The sequence below is a fragment of the Aethalodelphis obliquidens genome, unplaced genomic scaffold, assembly GCF_003676395.1.
Source record: "Aethalodelphis obliquidens isolate GAN/ISIS:26980383/991018 unplaced genomic scaffold, ASM367639v1 scaffold25, whole genome shotgun sequence".
Classification (NCBI taxonomy): domain Eukaryota; kingdom Metazoa; phylum Chordata; class Mammalia; order Artiodactyla; family Delphinidae; genus Aethalodelphis; species Aethalodelphis obliquidens.
Genome location: NW_020837969.1, coordinates 27,544,101 through 27,567,369, shown reverse-complemented (window position 1 = coordinate 27,567,369; position 23,269 = coordinate 27,544,101). Strand labels below are relative to the sequence as shown.

At 42.4% G+C, this 23,269-nt stretch overlaps 1 protein-coding gene across 1 annotated transcript in view; it reads right to left on the bottom strand.

Annotated features, from left to right (window-relative positions):
• Positions 1-23,269, bottom strand: part of UNC5D (unc-5 netrin receptor D) — a 601,039-nt gene that overhangs the window by 32,740 nt on the left and 545,030 nt on the right. Inside the window, exons 12-14 of the mRNA XM_027122816.1 lie at positions 12,076-12,244; positions 10,188-10,415; positions 1,278-1,427 (exon numbers count right to left, since the gene is read on the bottom strand). Coding sequence (XP_026978617.1) covers positions 1,278-1,427; positions 10,188-10,415; positions 12,076-12,244 — 547 coding nt within the window. The remainder of the gene's footprint in view (positions 1-1,277; positions 1,428-10,187; positions 10,416-12,075; positions 12,245-23,269) is intronic.

The window sequence follows — 23,269 nt, the reverse complement described above, 5'->3', positions numbered from 1 at the left end:
CATAAAAAAAAAATATGGTAAAGTTTTCAAAAAAATTGTACAGGGCCCTGAGAGAGATTCTTGTTGCTTTGAATGTGCTAAAGTTATACATAGAGGGGGCAATTCCCAAGGTCATGAGAAATCTGAAAAGTAAATATAAAAATATGGCCTGAACCAATTTGAAAATTCTGAAGTTTAGAAGTGTAAGGTGTTGGTGGTACAACTTTTTTCTAACTCTCAGGGCACGGTCGAGGTTTTTCTCTTTGAGATTTGGCTTATTTCCATTCTGACAAGCCGGTATATCTTGTGCACGGTTTTTAGAAAATGAATGCTGTAAAGGTGGAAAGGTCAAAGAACCACAAGGCTCTGCAGGTTATGCTGATGGGAAGAACAGAGAAGTCTGAAAGCGTCCTGTGAGTCCAGATCGATATGCGTCTCCCAGAAGCTTACCCAGAGTGAGGGAAATGTCCTGTCACCTGAAGCACAGATGACTCTAGCTTAAGAAACGGTGGTAGACCAGCTGGCTGCTTCCGATGACAATACTTATCACTGGAAATTTTCATAAAATTCAGTGACAAGATCACAAGTTGATATCTTTTTGTGCTAAGCAACTACTCAAAATCCCTAAAAATGATCCAAGGAGACTCGTAAGTCATCCTGCAGTTTTTTTTAAAGTCTCTAATGATGAGGTGTGTGAACAATCATACGTAAATATTTTTATAGTTATAAAAAGATTCTAAGAGGCATTGACATTGCTTTGTTTTTCAGTTTGTGATTTCTTCTTCCCATCTTGCTCAATTCATCTGGTAGCAAGCACTTCATATATACAGGACAGAATCTCTGGTTCCCATCTTGTTGGCCAGAGCTCTCTACAACTCAAAATGATCACCCTTAAAAGGTTTCTCCCTGACATCCGGTTCATTTGTACTTGAACAGGATTAAAACTGTGTCTCATAATGAACTGATCTGAATCAAAACAAACCCACAAACATCCTGCTCTAAGTTGTTAAATGACCACCTTCAACCTATCCCGAGTGGTGATTTAAGCAGGAGAGAGAAATGTCACATTACCTGACACACAAGCCCCTTTTTCCCCCACGTGTTAGAAACCCATGGATTTATGACAATAGGTTTCATTCCCTGGGTGTAGTCCAAACTGTTGCATGTCTGTGACAGTTTTGAAATTAAATCCATAGTTTTAAAGGAGGAGGAAAGTCAAGAGTACCTTCACCGGGGCTTGTGATCTACTTGCTGGTTAAAGCAAAGCTATTTCTGTCAGAAACCCATTTGGCCAGTACCTGGCATGCAGTGAATGGTTTAATTCTCCAGAGGAATGGGGGGATATCAAGGACAGAGATCTGAAGACTAAAGGTATTCCCTTTGAAATGCAGCAACTTTGGTTCTTCCAGGAGTTGTCCGCCTTGATGCCTTTCATCTGAAACCACTTCCTAGAGGGCAAGAAAAAAAAAGAAGCACAACAATAAAGTACCCAATTTCCTCCACGTTTTCCTTCCACAGATTCCTATACTCCCTCTCATGTGTCTCCCAGGAATCGACAAACAGCGTGATGAGCACGCTCTACTTTTATACCCCACCCCCATCCTTGCAAGGTCAGGACTAAGGGGCTACACACAGGCTGCTGAGAAATAAGGATCTGGACACAAAGAAACAATTGTTCTTCATTAGTGTATTGTTGAGGCTTTTACACACACTGTGCCTGTCTTTAAAACTGGAAGACCTCCTTTGCCCCAAGCAAACTGTCATACGATTGAGTTTCCAGAACTGTGTGAATTTCATCCTGATATCGCCATAATCAAGGGATGTATTTGTACTTAACCTAACGCATCACCATATTTCGTGAGAAAGGGAGACACAGCCCCTCCTCTGCTCTGGTTCCCTTGTTTGTCACTAACACAGGCATCATCCAATATTTATCCTCTAGCTCAAAATAAATGTTGCAAATGCATGTATCATGTTTATTTGTAGTAATGTTCACAGAAGTTATGCCAAAAGGCCAAGAAAAACTAAGTTGCCAAGTCAGTTTCAGCTCAGAAAAAAAAGGAATCAAATTCCTGAGATAAATACTCCTTTATCTTTCACTGACAAATCTTTATATCTCATACAAACACAGTTCACATACATTCTATTAAGCAAACCATTTAACTGGTTTCAAATTTGTGGCGTTTAGAATCATCTCCATAAGACAAGTGAAATAATAGAACAGACATGAGTGCTATAAAATGTCAAACTACTGTAGGGGGTGAGGTTTTCAGTGTTAGTGGAGATGAAAGATTTCCCTAAATCCCCATTTAAAAAAAATCACCGTTAACTGACTTATAATTTCCTTGCAGAGCTAGGATAAATAGGAAAACTGAAATCCTTTAATGATGTCCTATAATCTTCCCAGAGTCTCAAAAAGGTTGTAAGAAGCCAAGCAAATAGGTTTATAAATACAATGAAACTTACATTTCAATTATCAGGGAGTGAAAACAGCTTCAGAAGTTATCTTTCCCATCTCTTGTCTATGTATAGATTAACATTAATGAAAATGTTTCTAAGAGGCAGCTTTCCAGCTTTTATCCTTCATGTACACACAAACTGTTAACAGGCTACTAGTGTCTCTTCTCAGGACTAAACGATTCCATTCCAGTGTCATTTTCTCCAACTCTTGGGGTGTGGAAGGGGTGTGCCTTGGGGCCCTGAGTCAGCACTGAACTCGCTGCGATGATGGAAGTGGTCCATACCTGTGCTTTCCAATGTGGTATCCACTAGCCAGAGTGGTTAGAGTGACTAAGGAACTAAGATTTTCATTTTAGTTAATTCAAATGTAGATACGCACACATGGTTGGCAATTACTGCACTGGACAGGGCAGTGCTAGATAATTCATTACCTTGTGGGTCTAAGCGTTGGACATAATAACACAGTGGTCAGTGTCTAGTGAGGGCTGCAAGCAGTGGAAGGAAAGAGGCAGGGTGGGAGGGAAGGGAATTAATGCCAGACGCTGGCTTTAGGTCTTTACGGATCCTGGTCTGTTCCCTCTTTTGAGATTTAATGAGTGTCCAGTGGAGCAGTGCTTGAGCTGGGCACTGGGTGGACAGAAATGAAACACCAAGGAGCACACAGTCTAGAGAGAGGGTCAGAACAGCAAGCATATGAGTATAATATAGTGTCTAACTATTACAAATATGTATATTCCCAAAGGTTAAGGCAAGACAGAGGGTGCCTAACCCAGATGGGCAGAAAGGCCAGGAAATGAATTGGGAAATTAATAGAGGAAGTGATATTTGAACTGAGCCTGGAAGTAAATATAGGGGCTACTCATGGGAAAGGGAGGGAGAGTGCATTCCAGACACTGAACGGGCTCTGCACAAAGGCACGGAGGCCAGACAGAGCTGGGATAGAAGGTTAGGGTGGAAAGTGTATGGCTGGAGGTGATGAATATTATAGGGCAGGGGCCAATCACGAATTCTCCCTTACCACGCTAGGGACTTGTATTTTTGTTTAGAGTAATGTTGTTCGGGTTTCAGGGAGTAGGAGAATTTTCTGAGGGTTATATATACTCAAGAGGGCACTCATCTTGTAAACCAAAAATGGAAGCACAGGCTTCTGATCACATTTCTGCATGGTCTTGGGCAAGTCACTTAATCTTTAGGCTTCGGTTCTTTACTTGGGTTTACCCACAGCCAAGCAAAATCATTAGCATGGTAATATACTACCTGCTTTTTGCCATTCAAGGTTAGAAACAGGGACACATAAGAAATTGGCTTATTCAAACCATATTAAAGCCATGGAATAACAACGATGTTGACTTGTCAAAGTATATTTGACTGGGTAGGCTCTCTGAAGTGTATCCCTGTTCTTTAAATCTGACTTGCCTGAAAGTACAGAGAAATAAACCGAGGTCAGGCGATGAAGTGACTTGTTCAAGACCATGAATTACTTGGTGTAGAGCTAGTCTATTTTAATATTTAGAAACCACATAGCATCATCACACTCGAAGGGAACTTAAGGTAGTTAGTGATTTAAAACTTGATTATTTACAGAGGAAACCATGGAGACCCTCCCCCTTACCCCCAAGAAAGTGATTTGCCTGAAGCCACATGGCTAGTGACAGAGCTACTGTATCAGTACCTGTTCATGGTCTAGTATTTTCTCTACTAGATTTCCCTGCATTTTCCTATACTATGCTTGATTTTTTTAAGAGTCATGTGAAGGTCAGACTGCTATTAACACTGTCCCATAAGTAATTTTTCATTACTGCAAGATATATGTAAAGATGACATAAGTCAGTCTGTTTTTCAATAAATGCTGGAGAGGGTGTGGAGAAAAGGGAACGCTCTCGCACTGTTGGTGGGAATGTAAATTGGTGCAGCCACTATGGAGGACAGTATGGAGGTTCCTTAAAAAACTAAAAACTGAGCTACCATATAACCCAGCAATCCCACTCCTGGGCATATATCTGGAGAAAAACATGGCCCAGAAGGAGACATGCACCCCAGTGTTCACTGCAGCACTGTTTACAATAGCCAGGACATGGAAGCAACGTAAATGTCCATTGACAGAGGAATGGATAAAGAAGATGTGATACATATATACAATGGAACATTACTCAGCCATAAAAAAGAATGAAATAGTGCCATTTGCAGCAACGTGGGTGGACTTAGAGATTGTCATACTGAGTGAAGTAAGTCAGACAGAGAAAGAGAAATATCGTATGATATCACTTATATGCGGAATCTAAAAAGAAAGGATACAAATGAATGTATTTATAAAACAGAAATGGACTCACAGACTTCGAGAGTGAATTTATGGTTACCGGGGAGTGGGGGGTGGGCAGAAGGGTGGAGGGAAGGGATAGTTAGGGAGTTTGGGATTGACATGTACACACTGCTATATTTAAAAAGGATAACCAACAAGGACCTATTATATAGTACAGGGAACTCTGCTTAATGTTATGTGGCAGTCTGGATGGGAGGGGAGTCTGGGGGAGAATGGATACATGTACATGTATGGCTGAGTTGCTTAGCTGTGCACCTGAAACTATCACAGCATTGTTAATCAGCTATACTCCAATATAAAATAAAAAGTTAAAAAGTTTTTGCCCTGTGGTTATATATACTATCTAAGCCATCCCTGAGGATATTAGGAATTTTTAAAATGGATATCCACTTACAATTATCACCGAGGAAAATGGTACCTCTTAAAGATTTCTGCTTTAGGGCCTCCAATTTAAATATAACCATAATTTATTTTTACTTTTGTTTTTTTGATTACTTTAATCTCCACATGCTGAACCAGCTACATACAATTAACAGTGTCTTGTAACCTTGTACAAAATATTAAGCAATTATAGCTATTTTGTAACAAACCAATTACTTATTAAAATGAAGAAGCCCAATAATGAACTCATCACTGTATTTATATATTTGTAAAGGCACAACTGGCTTCAGAGTGCAAGCTTAAATCCCTCTCCAAATAGGATAAGTTGTACTTAACGCAGAATTCCCAGTTACGCCCCTTAAACCTATTGTATTCCGCTCAGGGGCTGGGCCTAGACATTGTATTTTTAAATACTTCTCAGATGACGCCGATGTCCAGCCAGGTTTGGGAATCAGTGGTACAAACAACCCTGCTGAGCTCCCTCGGAGTCATTCACATGGACGCATCACCCCGAGAGTGGAATCTGATATCCATTTGACTTTTTCCTATCTGCCTCCTATGTGATAAGGGCCCTTGGCTAAACCTCTGAGTCTACTGTTAAATTGATGTCTGTGTTAATTAAAGTAGGAAGTAGGGTCTGGCTGGTTTCTTGTATATAAGATGCACCTAAAGGCTATGGTTGGTGGTTTTTCTGTCTCTTCTATTTCATCATTTCACATTGGCGGTTGCTAGTCATCCAGGGCTAGGAGTTGTGGCCAGGAGAAACTTGTGGTTTGTGCCTTACTGAGCCATTTATGTTGATTTAACGAGACAGGCGGCGATATTCAGGTGTGCTTCAGGGATACTAAAACAAGCAGGCTGAATTTACATATTTATGAGACAAAACTGTTGAACTTAAGTGCGCACACACACACACACACACAGAAGTTATGTCGCTGTGGTGTTTTCCTTTAACTGCTTTACGTGAATGATATTTTCCAAGGTTGTATTATTGATAAACACAAGAGCTACATCTGGAGGAAATCCTCTGAAATTAGATTCTAAATCTCCATTAATGCCAAGTAAGTAATGAGGACCCAGAGGTACTGAATAGGAGTGCTGGGAGAAATCGAGAAAAAAATTAGTTGTGTTTTTTTTTACCCCTAAGATAGGGCAAGTGCTTAATTCCTTGCTTTCCCTATGTTAAGGTTTGTTTGAACTCTGTGTGTGTGTGTGTGTGTGTGTGTGTGTGTGTGTGTGTGTGTGAGAGAGAGAGAGAGAGAGAGAGAGAGAGAATGTAATAAAATACAATAACAAAAACCTAGGTCTTAACGTGTTACAACTTTGAAAATATATCACCGTTCCTCAACCTTTGGTTTGAATTCATCAAAAGTGCCAATGTCAAACACAAACATAAAATTGCAGCTCTAATTATTACAGAAATACAGGAACAGGAAGGACAAGAAGTCATTGGTCCCTTTCTCACCTTAAGGCAGATGGCATTTGTATTTTTTTAAAAAAGCCTATCTGAGCGGATTTAATTTTCCATTGAGATGGTTTTAGATGTATTTATTAGAACATAGCTTCAAAAATCTGACACCAAATTAATTATGCCTTACCAAGGTGCATGAGGCATTTTGCTTTTGTGATTCAAAGAAATTGCTACTAGGATTCAGATGAAACATCCCCAGAGCAAATGGGAAGCAGCCCTGCAGGAGGCAAAGGAGGGCATGGCAAAAAATGAAGAATGTTTGTTTGATTACTAAAATCCTATAAAGGAATATTTTTGGTGAGGCCACTGTCTTGCCAGGTCCCCACCTAGTTCTAAGAGGACAGGAGAGTTGGGTCTAGAAGCTGCCCTTCTTCCAAGCACTTCCAGTGAGAAGGTGGGCTTTTGCGGGGACATAGTTTCCCAGAGAGATGGAAATGGCGTGAAAATGCAACCATGTCCTTTAACCAGGCTTCCTTCTTGGTTACAAGCCCAGGTCTAGCTGGGCTCATAGGTATCATTACTTTGAGCTATGAAAGATGTACTACAATAAATACAGCAACTGTCACAGCCACGCTTGGTCTCTATTTCCAAATCATGACGAACATTTTCATTACCGTGATAACGGAACAGAGGCAAATTCCAGGGTAGGCAATTTCTGCAGAAATGCTTCATGAAAAAAAAACTACCTATGAATTTTGATTAAGAAGTTAGGGTTCTATTTGAGTTAAAGAAGGTGAGTCATCACTGCATACAAGATGTTCAGCTCACACCACACAAGTTGGGAGGAGCGGATATTAATGTGTGAAGTCTTTTAGAGGTTCCAAAAGTGTCCTGTTGCTACGGCTTTCTTCAAGTGGAACTGTTTTAGTGGGTTAGTAACTATATAATATTTCCCTCTAATTAAATACCATATATGAAGCCATGAAAAAATATGACATAGATGATCTGGGATACGAAGGACGTTTAAATAAATGAACCTGGGGAGGAGGTCCTGAACACATTCACTTTAGCAAGATAAAAATCCAGAAAGCAAGATTCCTTTCTTGCACAAAACTCAGAGACTAAGACCGCGGAGTAAACGGCTGTGTTCAGAAAAGCTACAAGTTATGTTCTAATCTTTCTGTGGGCCAGAAAAGTTATTCAACCAAGGCTGATGGTCTCTCAGAAGCCCAGGGGAGAAGCATGCCCTTTGCTGTTCACAACAGCTGTCACATGCATCCTGTCAATAACAAGTACAACCCAGCTCAACTTTAAAATCCGCTTTATTTGACATAATAGGAGAGGGAAAGAATCACTGGAGGTAATCAGATTCCGATCAATGGGGCCAAAGGTATCTCCACTGGAAAAAACATTTCTCTACAGCAAAATTAAAGAGTTTTAAGAAACCTCTCTCAGTGATGAAATAAAGACATGTATATTCAGTACGAGGGAGTATACCAGTTTCTCGAGCATTGATTAAGAAGGGTCTGCTACCCACAGGGATGGATAGTGGTTTGAAAAGCTGTGGTTTGAGCCTCACTTTCATGATTCCCACTGCAATTCAGCTGTTAACAGTTGAGCTCTTCTAGAATCTGAGAGCAGCGAATGGGAATGAAAATACATTATCTGCAAGTCCCTTAGAAGAAACTCCTTGGGCAAATGTCTAACTCACTGGTATATACATCAGCAGTGAGACTGTTATTCAAAGAAAATTCCAAACTGGTTATGATGGCTGACTTCCAAGGCAGTTGTGATGAACAGATCCTCAACAGTAACCCTAGTTAGCAGTGGGTTACTCATATGAGCCCAGGAGATTGGAAACCCTCCCCGCCCTCTATGTTTACTCAGCTTTCAAAACCTGGCTGAGTTACTAAACATCCAACTTGTGTGATGGTGCATTTTACAACTATTCAGTGGCGGTAGGAACCTCAATTTTCTTTCTGAAGTACAGTTGATTTACAGTGTTGTGTTAATTTCTGCTGTACCGCAAACTTTTTTTTCTTATTAGTTATCTATTTTATACCTATTAGTGTATACATGTCAATCCCCATCTCCCACTTCATCCCACCACCACCACCACACCCTGCTCTCCCCGCTTGGTGTCCATACATTTGTTCTCTACATCTGCGTCTCTATTTCTGCTGCCTTGCAAACCGTGTACTGCAAAGTGATTGTATATACATATATATATACACATTGTTTTTCATATTCTTTTCCATTATGGTTTATCACAGGATATTGAATATAGTTCCCTGTGCTATACAGTAGGACCTTGTTGTTTATCTATTCTATGTATAATAGTTTGCATCTGCTAATCCCAAACTCCCACTCCCTCCCTCCCCCCATTCTCTTGGCAACCACAAGTCTGTGAGTCTGTTTCTGTTTCGTAGATAGGTTCATTTGTGTCATATTTTTAGATTCCACATACAAGTGATATCATATGTCAATTATTTTGATTACTGAATGTCTGTCAGGTATTTTATCTTGGAGAAATCCTCTGATTGGGGGGTCTCAGAAGCAGATGAAGAGTTTAAAATGCCATTCCTAGGATGAGGTTTAACTGCTTACACTGAAGTTCTTTACAGAGAGGCACCCCCTTATGAAAAAGGTCCCTTTTGTGAACAGCCAAATATGAAGCGTGCCCTTTATAATGACCTGTGCTACTGAAGAGGTAGTCAGGGAAGATCTGGGCACATAGGTTGGCACTGTGTCACCTTTATTGGTTTATATTCAGGATTCAGGTCACTGTATCTCTTCTGTTGGTAAATATGAGTTTTCCAGCTCAGTGTCTTAAAAGCTAGTTCCTGAGGAAAAGCTCTGCATCATGGACTTAATGATCCAGAACTGGAATAGCTGGCATCTGGGATGTGTCAGGAGAGCTATTTATATAAGGGCAGAGCTTACACAGGCACTTCTGCATTATCTTTGCTGCTATTAATAAACTTGCAGTCTTTGTGAGTAGCTAATTTAAAAGGAATCATGCATGATTAAAAGGACCAAAAATGGAAAGGAACCATCTCTGCCCTAGTAACCCTAAAAATGAATAGACTGTGTGTCCAGGATGTCACGTGACAGCCTGCTGAGAGGTATGCTTTATAATTGCTGTTCCCCAACTACAACCTTCAGGTGACCAAGCACTTTTCTTACTGCTCGCCGTACATCAAATAACTCTTGTTCCTGTGGTTCACACCATTCTCTTTTCTGGACATGGTATCCCTTCCTCTTTTGCTCTTAAATCTCATTCATGCCAGAAAGTACCCTGAGGGTCCGCCAAAACTCTTCTCCAATTCCTCTCTTGCAATTGGGTCTCTGTTTTCTGAATCTCAACTATACTTCTAGTCAATTTTCTCGTTTAGCACACAGTGTTCCTTATGTGCTAATTTAACTCTTCTCTCGACTGGCAAGTATCTTGTACCCTCAGCACATTGTTGGACACATAGTAACACAGCTCTTGTTTCGAGAGAGGTATCCCCATCTAGCCAGTGATGTGGGTTCATTTTCCAGACCCTCTGCAATCAGATTCTCTATTGATACCGATCTTCAGGAAACCCCATGCTTTCATGACACCACAGGAGGAATTATAGAGAAAAGGCTGACCTGAAATGCACAAGGGGTATTGTCCACACAGTAGACCCTCAAGTTGTAGTCCAGAGAGTTACAGGACATGCAGCCAAAAACCGCAACCTTGAGCTGCTTCATGGCACAGTCTGTGATTGGTTCTCCGGTGAGGGCATATGTTCCAAAGCTGTCTAGGAGCACGTGGCACGCAAAGGGGTCCAAAAGGCAGTAACAGGATGTGGATTCATCCTCCACTGACATCACTTCCTGTTGGGAAAAGGTCTGTTGAATTCTCTCAGCTTGGGAAATAAAATGTGATTTAACAGTCACTTTGCAAGGACATAACATTTTTTTTCAGAATATTTTTATTGAACTCATTTTCTCAAAATAACTGCTGACATCAGGAACTGAATGAATGGCTATATTCAGGGTGTTGGGATTCGATTTAGTAGATTATAACAAACGTCCCTTTCAAAGTTCTCCAATTTTCAGTTAATTTGTTCAAGGCCAAATTAAAAACAACAACAAAAAACAGCCCTGAACATTAATATCAACGAGCAAACTTTTATGTTTTTATAAAGGTCTATTTCTGAAAACCTCTTTCCCTATCCTTAAGGTAATATTTATTTTCTTTCAAATATTTTTTCCTCTTTCATTCCATCAAAATCATTCACGAGGGACCATTCAATAAATGGTTTGGATAAGACGTATCAGAATATTTCACCCTCCCTGAGAAGGTATGGGCGGCATGTGATAGGGCACGAATCTGACACCATCTGGATGTAAATGACAGTGCGGAAGTGCTGGGAAGAAAAACAAAGATGGTAAAAATCAAGGCAAAGCAAGACGTAATGGAAAAGAGAAGAAAACCTGGTCCCTTTAGGAAACCCATGGAACTTAACACCCCGGGAAGTTTGCCTGTGGTTGTATCACGACTGAATAAATAGCAGAATACATTTTCAATAAAGAATAGCGACGAGTTTCAAGACACAGCCGGGCAGGGTAAATGTCATCCGCTGAAGCAACTGGGAATTTTCTTCTCCTCAAGAAACATGATTTTCCTTTGACTTCTTTTGCCTGAAGCACCGACTGGGGAGGTAGGATCCCAGGGCTGGACTAGGTCATTGTGTTCCAGCAAGATAATTCACCTCCTTTCATGCAAACGGACCTCAGACACCAAGGAATCCCAATCAGACAGATAAATCAGAGGTTTCACTAAGAATACTCATCCCGCTGCCATCTTTCTTTGCCGTGGCCGTCTCCCTCGTCCTTACTCTCCTCTTGTGGATTCGCATTCTGTCCCTTTTGTTCTTTCCTTGTACTGTTTCTTACATGTACTCATACACACAGGGCAAGACAGAATGATTTTCAATGCATTCATTCATTCATGAACATCTATTCAGCAGCTACTCTGTTTCTGAATACTTCAACATAGATTTGTTACAATCCCTATGATGGCAAAAACAGAGTGATTCCTTTTATGAATCCAGCTTGCTTGCCCTGGGCCTCTTCCCTAACCCCACAGAAGCCACAGAGGAAAGTCAGTTCAGACAGGGACATGGCCTGGGAACAAAGGCGGGAGTCACAGCCTTATGTACCAAAGGCAGATACACAGGGTACATGTCTATGAGGGTAATTACAACTGTATTCTAAAACCCAAAGAGAAAGCTCTGTATCCTCTCTGGCCTCTCTTTTCCATATTCTCTCTCTCTCTCACACACGCACACGCACACGCACACACACCCTGCCCCAAAACACTAGCCAATACCTCGAGGATGCTGTGAACACTTGCCACCAACCCTCTGAAAAACAAGTAAATGCTCACAAATTTCACAGCTGACTTGTGTGAAGAGAGGGTAAAAGTTAAATCCATTCCACGGGTGGAACCCAAACCCCGTTTTTTAAAAAAGAAAGACTCAGGTCTCACCTCCCACTTGCCTTGCTGGGTCCTCTTCTTTAAATGGATATTCCAGTGCTCAGAACTGACGTCTGCACAGTGTGGAATGGTCAGGGCAAAGGGAGTGGTGACAATCATGTCGGGGGGACCACAGGTGACTTCCGGACTCAGGAGCACCTCTGAGCCATCTGACTGGAGGCTGTACGGTTGGGAAAGGATAAAAGAGAGAAGCATGTAAAGGAGCGGGGCATATCTGAATGAGAATTTAGTTGCAGGTTTAGCAAAATCCTTTCCCGGGACTCCCTCCTGAGTAACACCACCTCCTGGAGGATGGCTCTTCTAGACCACAGCCATCTATCCTGAACTGCTCAAGCACACAGGCTGAGGTTGAGCCTAGATTTCAAATCTAGGTTTTGAAAAACAAAATGACAAATGCTTCTTCAGAAATACAGGGCAGAGCAGGAGAAAGCAAAGACCTGGCCGGCGGGTCACACACCAGCTGCTGAATCCTTATTCTCACTGATAACGTTATCAATGACCAAAGCCAAGGACCTCATAGAAATGACCGATCTGGTAATCTTACCATCATCACACTCCTTTCTCCCAACAACACATTCTATAAATATGTTTAATGCTACTTAGCAACAAAACAAATTATTTTTGTAAACAAAGCAATACTTCAAGTGCACCAGGATTGAGTATGTCTCTTCTGGTTTTGAAAACATTTATTTTCTGCCAATGCACAAATACACAAGTTATGTAGCAAGAGCACAGTAGACAGTTATAAACGGGATAATCAAATACATAAATATATATGATGTTTCATGTCTTTCCTATTTTAGCTCTAAATTTAAAATCATTCTACCTAAACCTGGTGTTCAGATTTTTCTGTATTGTGAATAATTTACAATAGGAAGGCAGAGCCACGAAACAGATCAAAGAAATTTGACTAAAAGGAAATACCACCTTACTGAATGCCTCCCTCTTCCATTTTTGCATCTTTTGTTTTTAATCTCTGCCCCAAAGAGTAAATGGGGTAAGTTCACAGGACAGCAATCAGTGAGAACCCAGAAGTCTCCTCACTTTCCCCAACTGCTTATATGTTTTTGAACAAGCCAGTTGATTTTTTCCCCCTTTATTTTCACTTGTAAGAAATATACTGATATAGAATATAGTCCATAAAGCAGTTTAGGACGCTCAGATGGACAATGGAACATGAGAGCTAGGACTGGTATTATTACCTAAGCTTTCTCTCATCTCACCTAGGAAGGACATTTAAGAAATGTCATCCCTGGTCAAAAAAGCAGCCCTTTGAGCAGGATGGAATCAGTACTGAAAGATACTACCTTGTCTGTGATCTTGTGTGAACAAACAGGTTTTCTATGAGCACGCCTAACATGTTGTTAATTTCTGAATTGCTTCTGATGACAGGACACTGCTTGTTCCCTCTCCAGTTGGTCATGGCCACATTTTAGCTCATTATCTATAATTCACTGTTACCATAAAAGGCACGGCCTATAAGCTAGAAGGAGCATCTTGTATCTACTGTATCTAAATTAGACCTGAACACCATCACAGCGTCTTCCTCCCTCCCCAAGAAGCACTGGAGCTGCCCTCTGAAAATTCAGCCTTCCACATAGGCAAACCAAAGTTACCAATTCTTCCCATACAGGCAAAGCACAGACTAAACTGAAAATGTCTTTTATGCATTTATATGTCAAAGCAGGGCAGGCAAGCCGGGGAGGTGGGTGGGTTTGGAAAGTCCTGTATTAGCAATGACAAATGCTCTATGAACAGCCTAGAACGCTATACTTGAGGTTTGAAAAAAATGTAAAATTCCAGCATAAACTGTACCCAGCACGAGGTGGCAGCTTGCGTGTGGATGCCTGCCAGCGGCCACTGGAGAGGGTTAAGTGCTTTCTGTGTAATTGCCGCCTGCGTCCTTCACAGACAGGGATTGCAGGGGTGCTTCTGAGTGACCAACGACAAGCTCTCCTAAAAGAACTATTTAATCGCTTTCAGAGAATGATCCCCCTTGTTGAACATATTATTCAAACATATGGGAATTGGGGGAATTATTTAATGCCAAGTGAATGGAAAGTAGCTAATTAGGTGAACTCTCACACTCACTGTGAATAGCAGGGCTCCTTTCGGTAATAACGTAAGCTGCATTAGGAGTCGGAGGTGGTGCCCGTGGAAACTTACGTGGGGACCGGGATGGGGCTTTGCATTAAGCAGCCGTTGGGCATTTCCGGAAGTGCAAAGGAAGTAAATTAAGACATATCTAATCCTCCTACCGTGAAAAGGGTGTCCGTACACGTAGGTCTCTCTCTGGTGAAGGAACAAAATTTAATCTCTCCGTTTTTTTCCCCCGACAATTAATAATAATTTGCCCTTTTCTGCCACCTTCTATCTGTGGCAATCAGGGAGATTTACAGATATTGATTAAAGCGCTCCACACGCCTGTGTGGGCAGGTGGTAACAATATAAGGTCACAGAAAAGTCAATCAAAGGGATGGCAGCCGAATCACCACAGATTTCTGACTTCCAGGCTCCTGACCCCCGTGAGCAGATGCACTTTGCTTCTCTGTTAGCACTAGGAGATTGCTGGTCGAACTGCTGGCTCTTGTGACATCCCAAGTAAAGATGGAGGAAGAGATGTAGTGCAAGTGTAGCCATGAATACAGACCTAGGACATCTAGGGACAGGATAGCTGAGGAGAGGAGGCTTTAATTGGGCAAAACCAAAGATTTGGGAGGAAAGCATGGATGGCATTTAAGTTTGCCCACATTACATAGTATATGCCAAGGAAGTATTCCTGCTCTTGCTAGGTGTTAAAAAAAGAAAAAAGGCAACACATTTTTCTAAAATTGCTGTGAGCTAATAATAACTGGGAACTAATAAGAGCAGCGATTTCAGGACCATGATATGAACAACGTCAGTGCATCACACACCCTCCTGTGTGAAAAGTCTGCTGGCGTGAGACTTTTGCTATTTAATTTTTTCATTGTGTTCCCACCCCCCCCAGCCTTTTTCTCCATATATATGCTGTGCATGTTTACGAACGCTTACGGATACAAAAAGATCAATCATTTAAGAGCCAGGTCTGTGTAAGCAGGTGGCTTGTTGAGTAACTATATGGAAACATGGTTGTGAATTCAAACTTCTGCTCGCAGTGCAGCTGAGAATTCTGGAGAAAATTCTGCCAGCTTTGCAGCTCTGATGCCCCCAACCACAAAATAAATATACATGGCAGGAAAGGGTGCTGGTAAAGGGCCTGGGAGCACCTTGCCTGGGAATCTGGCAAGACAGAAAGCCCCACGTGACTAACCCTGTTTAGTTACCAGCAGGGGAAACCAAGAGGAGCCGCAGAGAACACAGAATGTGGATGAAAAGAACATTCTTGTGTCCTCACTGTTCTCTTTGTGGCATCATCCCTGATATTACACCCCTCGTCTGACTTTTTCTGTGGCATGAAAACCAGACACGGTGGCAGAAGGGAAAGCCTTTCGGTGCCTCACTTGCCTCCCATGCAACGTAATACCTACTCTAAGATTGTTCTAGAGTTAAACGAAGTTAAGCCTAAAAAGCACCTAGTGTGTGCTCCATGCATAAAAGTTCTGCTTCTCAACTCTGAACTCTCACCTCTCCTACCTTTTTATGAGTCTTATTTCTAGAGCAACTGTGTTTTTGAGATGGCCGCTTTATTCACTAGATGGTTCTTATCTCAGCACGTGCCTTAGGGATGTGCACTATAAGAAATGAAGGCACCTTGCTAGTGCTTTCATGCTTCCCTTCCATGGCCTGTCCTCAACTCATGATACTGAGTTGAGGAATCCCACTAAAAATGCCAGCTTGTTCCCCCTCGAGGAACTGCAGGCGTTTCTGCTGCTCTGGAATTTTCCTCCAGACGTCCCCATGATTATCTCCCTTGTGCCCTTCAGACCTTTGCTGCAATGACACCTACTAACAAGGCGTTCCCAAATTATGCCTAAGCCGTGGAACTGCAACGTTCCTACATCAAAAGCTGATCTTTGTTTTTCTTTTTTCTCTTTCTTTTTTTTTCCTGCGGTACGCGGGCCTCTCACCGTTGTGGCCTCTCCCGTTGCGGAGCACAGGCTCCGGACACGCAGGCTCAGTGGCTGTGGCTCACGGGCCCAGCCGCTCCGCGGCATGTGGGATCTTCCCGGACCGGGGCACGAACCCGTGTCCCCTGCATCGGCAGGCGGACTCTCAACCACTGCGCCACCAGGGAAGCCCTGTTTTTCTTTGACTTCACACTCATTGCCCTCCAATGCACTATACCATTTGTTTATTTTTCTCTTCCACAGACTGAAATGTAAGCTCTATGAGGCCAGGGATTTTTTTTTTCTGTTTTGGTCATTGTTGTACCCATTTCCCGCACCCCAGTGCCTAATATAGGCCTCAAGCACTCACAAATATTTGTTGAAGCAAGCTTAGGAGCCAGTGGTTTCCACTGATCAAATCTAGAACATCTTGAGCATCAAAGTGAATAATGGTGGTAAAGGATGATCACCCACTGAATAACATAAGAAAGATACAAATGAAATGGATGAGTGGGAAGGGAAAACTCTTCCGTACAATAGGAAGCCAACTAATAAATGTAGGAAGTCATCATTTGACAACCAATCATATTAATAACTGACTCAGTTAAGAATTATGAACGGGATGCTAATAAAATTGGTGAAATTTTTAAGAAAAGAACTATTTATGTGGTTTCAAAGTATCTTCCCACACTTAATAATTACAAAGGGTAAACATGACTTTATACTTGAGAACCCTGGCAGACACCACCTAACCCAAGTTATCAAAGTTAATCTTGCCAGTAATGGGATGAATTTTCAGAACATACTTGCCGATAAGAAAAAGTGAAAAGAACTCAGCATCGCTTCTGTAACGTTCCTGCCAATAATACATAACCTGAATCTAATCAAGAGAATTATCAGACAAATACCAGCCCAAACTGAGGGACATTCTGCAAAATAGCTGATGTGCACTCTTAAAAGTAGTCAATATCATGAACTAGAGACAGACTCAGGAACTACTCCAGATCAAAGGAGACCAAAGGCATGTGACAACAAAACGAAGTGAATGGAACTGGATTTTCATTTGCCGTAAAGGACATTATTCAGATAAGAGGTGATATAGGAACCAAGTCTGCAGAGTAGATAATAGTATGGTATCAATGTTAATTTCCTGATTGTGATAATTATGCTGTGTTTATGTAAGAGTTTGTGTTTAGAATACACACACTGAAGTATCTAGGGGGAAAAGGGACATCTTGTTCACAATGGTTAAAAAAATATATGTGGATGTGTATTTATTAATTCCTCTCTCCATATGTGCATGTCTCTCTCCATGCACATGCGGAGAAAGAGTAGAACACAGTAAATGTAGTAAAACGTTAACGTTTGTGAATCTGGATGTGGGAGAACTGGGAACTCTTTATACAGTTGACCCTTGAACCACATGGGAGTTTAGGGGCGCCAACGCTCTGTGCAGTCGAAAACCGTATCCGTGGTTCCACATGCATGGATCCAACCGAGCACAGGTAGCAGTGTTTACTATTAAAAAGTGAACCCAGCCAGTTCAAACCCGTGTTGTTCAAGAGTCACCTGTACTATTCTTGCCACTGTTCCTTAAGTTTTAAGATTTCGTCAAAACAAACAAACAAAAAAATATGAATGAATGAATGAATGAAAAGAGGCCCAGGGAGAATCTGTCCGGAACTCTTAAAATGAAGTCAGCAGGGTCGCTGACAGCTGCACACAATGTGTGGTGGAAGTGATGAACGTTCTGCACTTGGTGGTGGTGAGGTCACGGTCCAAACCTTGGCACGCCGTGACTCACATTCTGCAGTGCCAAGGTCACAACATCAGGTCACGGTGAAGGTCAGCTACAAGGTGGCAAGTGCTAACCACGGCAGGTCTGGAGGTGCATCTGGGCACATTTTGCTTTTGCTCTCAGTATCTCTTGACCTGACCCTAGGCTTGTAGCGTGTCACTCTTCAAGCAAAACAATCAGCTCCATATTTAAAGACGAGATTTTCACTGTTGTCGTCGGCCATGCTGTGCTTGGTAATTATCGTTCCCTCCTTTCCTCCTCGTGGTCCGTATTATAGATGAACGTAGGTTTGATCACCTCTTCCCAGAGCATCACTCAGGAATGCGGGCAGGAGAGTAATGATAGTTTTACTATGCCAGGCCCTGGGTCGATCCATAATTAAAGCATATTTTAATGGAATAGACATAAAAGGCCGATGGATGGAAGCCGTACTTAGTTTTAAAATTGGAGCTCTGAAAGCAAGCTGGCTCCAGCCTCCTACAGTTTTGGGCCTGAGATGACACAGTCTTACTATTATTATTCTCTTTTTCTCTTTTCATTGAAACCCTGGTACACTGACCTAGAGTGCTAACTTTGCTGTGGATAAAAATCAGTTTGCGGTTTATGATTTCTCATTTTACTCAAATCAAGATACCTGTCTCACTCTGCAGCTCTGACCAGATCTTTGAGATCAGTCCCAGGAAACGATAATCCCAGACTCTCTCGGAGATATGGGCCCTTTAGAAGGCAGCGTGGCTCATCAGTCCATCCCAATAGCATGACTAGGTTTCCTGGGGGATTTCTCTCTAGTAACTGCTATGTATGATTTAAGAAAATAGACTTCTGGAAAGGGAGAATAGGGGATCAGGAGAATAGAGGAGAAAAGAGCGAAGTTGAGCAAAATCTCTTCATCACAATTGATTCCTCTTTCAGTCTTTAAGTGGCCCTAAAACTGTAACGTGGTTTCAAACTCCTTGGGTAGCTTGTTTACAGTTATATTCGTGGATACCACCCACGACGATTCGGATTCAGTATTTCTGAGGTAGGAGCCGGGAACTCATGCTTTTCACTTGCGTTTGTTGCTTGCAAGTTAGCCCTGGCGCTAACGTGTGAGCAAAGTTGTGTGGTTCTTGAGAAAATATCCGAAGCAGAGCCTCACGCGGCTGGGGCTGGGTGGTCTGTCAGATATACGTCGGGTGGGCTTCTGAAATGGAATTCAGATGCCGGTCAAGTTGAAATGCTCACGATTATGGCTTTGGATGACGCCACTATGGTTGAAAATGCAAATGCACAGGGACTGTTCCTACATCCTCTCTCTCTAAGGAGCACGTGTATTAATATGGAAGGCTCTCAGGTTGGGGGGTTGATGAGCAGTAACTGGAAATAACGTTACAGCTCTTCAAGCCATTCTATGCCATTCGTTGGGGCGGGAGAGGGGCAGTTAGAAGGGTGGATTACAATAAGCAACAAGCCCAATTAACGGAGGATGGAAGCATACATCTCTGCTATTAAAGGGTTTGAAGATCTGTGTCACCCACTTGGTATTATCTGCAGTAGGATCACGGGAAGGGAGTTGGCACAAGGGGCTTGGGGTGGGAGGGCAGTTACATACAGGCTGGAATGAGGATTTGACCTTGCTGAAGTTTGAGTAACACCACACTGAGAGACTAAACTGTTTGCGGATGTTCAGGGCTTTAGTTTACACACACTTCACAGGGTGTTTACCAATTAATATACTAAAGGAATCGCAAATCATGTGTAAATCACCAGTTCCTAGACACAATTTAAACCTCATCTTTCATGCAGTGTTGGCGTTTTAGCTTTGTTTACTATGAGAAGTGGAATAATGATGGCTCAGGGAGAGTGCTTTAAAGTGCAAGACGGGGAGGGGAGAAGATCTAGGCGGCATGCTGCTATGACAGTTTTTATTATCTGCTAAGTGGTTTACTCATTGGCATTTTGAATGGGCAAAACAGGCTTCCCTGGAGGAACCTGAGTCCTATGTCATGGAATCATTTCATTTTGGGGGCTGGGAAAGGACCTAAGAGTAATCAGGCCAACACCATCACCATTCAGATGAGGAAACAGAAGGGCGTGCTGCGGGGTAGAGGGACGTGGCCGAAGTCACACCCACTTGTGACAGAGCTGGGATTAGAATCTCCTGTCCTGTGGTGGTCCTGGGGTGTGTGTGTGGGGCGGGGGCGACAGGCGGTGGGAGAGACGGATGTTCCCTGGGACATGGTCTCCAAACCTGGAACTTCGAAGGTGTAATGTTGGCATGAGAATTGCTAAGATTGTTTTCATAGACCCTGGAGAAAGCCTTAGGAAAACAGGGCTTTGAGATGCGGAGAGTGGTCACAGAGGCCTGTGTTGGTTTCCTATTATTGCTGTTCCATAGACTTACTGGATGAAAACAGCCCAGATTCATAATGTTACAGTACTGTAGGTAGAAGTCCCATAGAGCTAAAATGAAGGTGTCAGCGGGGCTGTGTTCCTTCTGGAGGTTCTAGGAAAGGATCCATTACCCTGCCTCTTCCAGCTTCTAGAGGCTGCCTGCGTGCCTTGGTTGGAAACCCCTTCTTCCATCTGTGAGCGGTAATAACATCAGTCTCCTTATCTGTGTCTGGTATTCCCTCCTTCCTCTTATAAGGATCCTTCTGTGGGCTCACCTGCATCATCCAGGATAATCTCTCCTTCTCAAGGTCCTTAACCTTCATCACATCTGCAAAGTCCCTGCTACTATGTAAGGTTCCGGACATCCTTGGGGCGCCACTCTTCTGTCTACCACCGGGACTTTTATGGCTTCTTCACTTTAAAGTTAGGACCTAAAGACCCCTCTGTCGCTGCCTCCTGACCCACTGCCGTCTCCCAGACACCACACGATCTTGGAGGTGTCGGTTGACTTTTGGGTTATCTTCACACTTGAGCTGCAGAAGTTTCTATGCAGAGTGAAGCTCCGTATCCGCATATAACTTTATGGGGTCCTGGGAAGTTGTTAAAAAGACCGTAACCAAGGGAGTGAGGCGGTTGACCATCCAGGTTTTCAAAGGGCGTGTTTTAGTAAGCAAGGCGGGCAGCCTCAGTGTGCGTTGGCATCTTCTCCCGGCATCTTTATTAGGCTATAACTAAGTGAAGTGGAAAGGATGATAAATATTAAATATCTTAATAGGACAGGTTATTTCTATTTCCAGCATGGGCAATAAAAGAGATGGCACATACAAAATAAAAATAATTATAGTATGTGCTGTTCCTTTACAAGTGCAATCAAACTCATGAACCAATGATCTTCCTCATTGAATTAAGGTGCCCCTTCCATTCAGACCTATTAACCATGTTCACAAACCGTTGTTATCTCGTCAATGGCATCTTTAATTAAAGACTCCTCTGGACCACTCTAATCACTTCGCATTGTGAGCTCACATGGGCTTCGAAAGCACTTTGATTAGAATGACAGCAGTTTTTATTTATGCGTGTTTGTTTGGGGACCAAGGGGGTGGTGTGAGGTAGAAGGATGGGTAAAGGCCTTGATATGAAGAAATTCTCCTTTCCAAAAAGAGCAGATCATAAAATGACAAAGTGAGAATCTCCCCCCGCCTTTTCTTTTCCCTGGTTCGCTATTTTTCTCTTCCCCTCCTCGTTCTGGGGGCTAATGGCATTATATTCTAACCTAAATGTGAAGAAACCACTATGATTTTACTGCGGAAAAGAGCACAATCTTCAGCTAAAGTTGCATTAACCCTTCTAGGCCATTAAGGTACCATTTGATAAATTGCCCCTTTTATTACACTGCATGACACTGGCAGCCTGAAAGAATTAATGTGTTTCCCAAATGGCAGCAATGCACTCCCTCTCGCTAGCACAAGTAGTACCTTTGTTTGTTACTTCAGAGCCTCTCTCCTCCTCAGTGGTCCCCTATGCCTGTTATAGAGTTAATTAATGCCAAATCTCCTCAAAGGGATAGGTAGACGCCACTAATTTGATTCTTCCAATAAAGATTTCTCAAACTCAAAGCAACAAACCCAATTCAAATCCATGACTGACTGCTAAACAGAAATAGTGACAGGGATAATTCGTTCATTTATATCCATCACTATCTAGCACGGAAAGCCTGGCAAAGTGGACAGGGACAAAGCTTGCTTAAGGTGGCATAAGCACCCACCCCAGCCTGACTGGTCATTCATCTCCTAATCTAAATACCAGCCCGCCCAGAGTCCATTGTTCGGACCCATAGGATATACCTCTAAAGTACCCATCATAGGCCAGAATGTTATGAGAAACAGAGGCAGACAAAGGAACTGATGCAGGATGTCCTTTGTATCATCACAAGGCTCTTCATTTTACTTGTAATTTAATTTTTTATGGAAGTATGGTTGATGTACGATGTTGTGCTAATTTCTGCTGTACAGCAAAGTGACTCACTTATACTCATATATACATTCATTTTCTTTTAATATTCTTTTCCATTATGGTTTATCCCAGGAGATTGCATATAGTTCCCTGGGCTATATAGTAGGACCTTGTTGTTTATCCGTTCTAAATGTAATAGTTTGCATCTACTAACCCCAGACTCCCAGTGCATTCCTCCCCGCTAACACTCCCCCTTGACAACCACAAGTCTGTTCTGTATGTCTGTGAGTCTGTTTTGTAGATAGGTTCATTTGTGCCATATTTTAGATTCCACATATAAGTGATATCACATGGTATTTGTCTTTCTGACTTCACTTAGTATGATCGTCTCTAGTTGCATCCATGTCGCTGCAAATGGCATTATTTCATTCTTTTTTATGGCTGAGTAGTATTCCATTGTATATATGTACCACATCTTTATATCTGTCAATAGACATTTAAGTTGTTTCTGTGTCTTGGCTATTGTAAATAGTGCTGCTATGGACATTAGAGTGCATGTATCTTTTCGAATTATACTTTTGTCTAGGTATATGCCTAGGAGTGGGATTGCTGTGTCATATGGTAACTCTATTTCTAGTTTTCTGAGGAACCTCCATACTGTCTTCCATAGTGACTGCACCAACTTACACTCCCACTAACAGTGTAGGAGGGTGCCCTTTTCTCCACACCCTCTCTAGCATTTGTTACATGTAGACTTTTTAATGATGGCCATTCTGACTGGTGTGAGGTGGTACCTCACTGTATTTTTTTTTTTTTTTTTTGCTGTACGCGGGCCTCTCACTGTTGTGGCCTCTCCCGTTGTGGAGCACAGGCTCCGGATGCGCAGGCTCAGCGGCCATGGCTCACGGGCCCAGCCGCTCCGCGGCATGTGGGATCTTCTAGGACCAGGGTGCAAACCTGCGAACCCTGCATCGGCAGGCGGACTCTCAACCACTGCGCCACCAGGGAAGCCCCTCACTGTAGTTTTGATTTG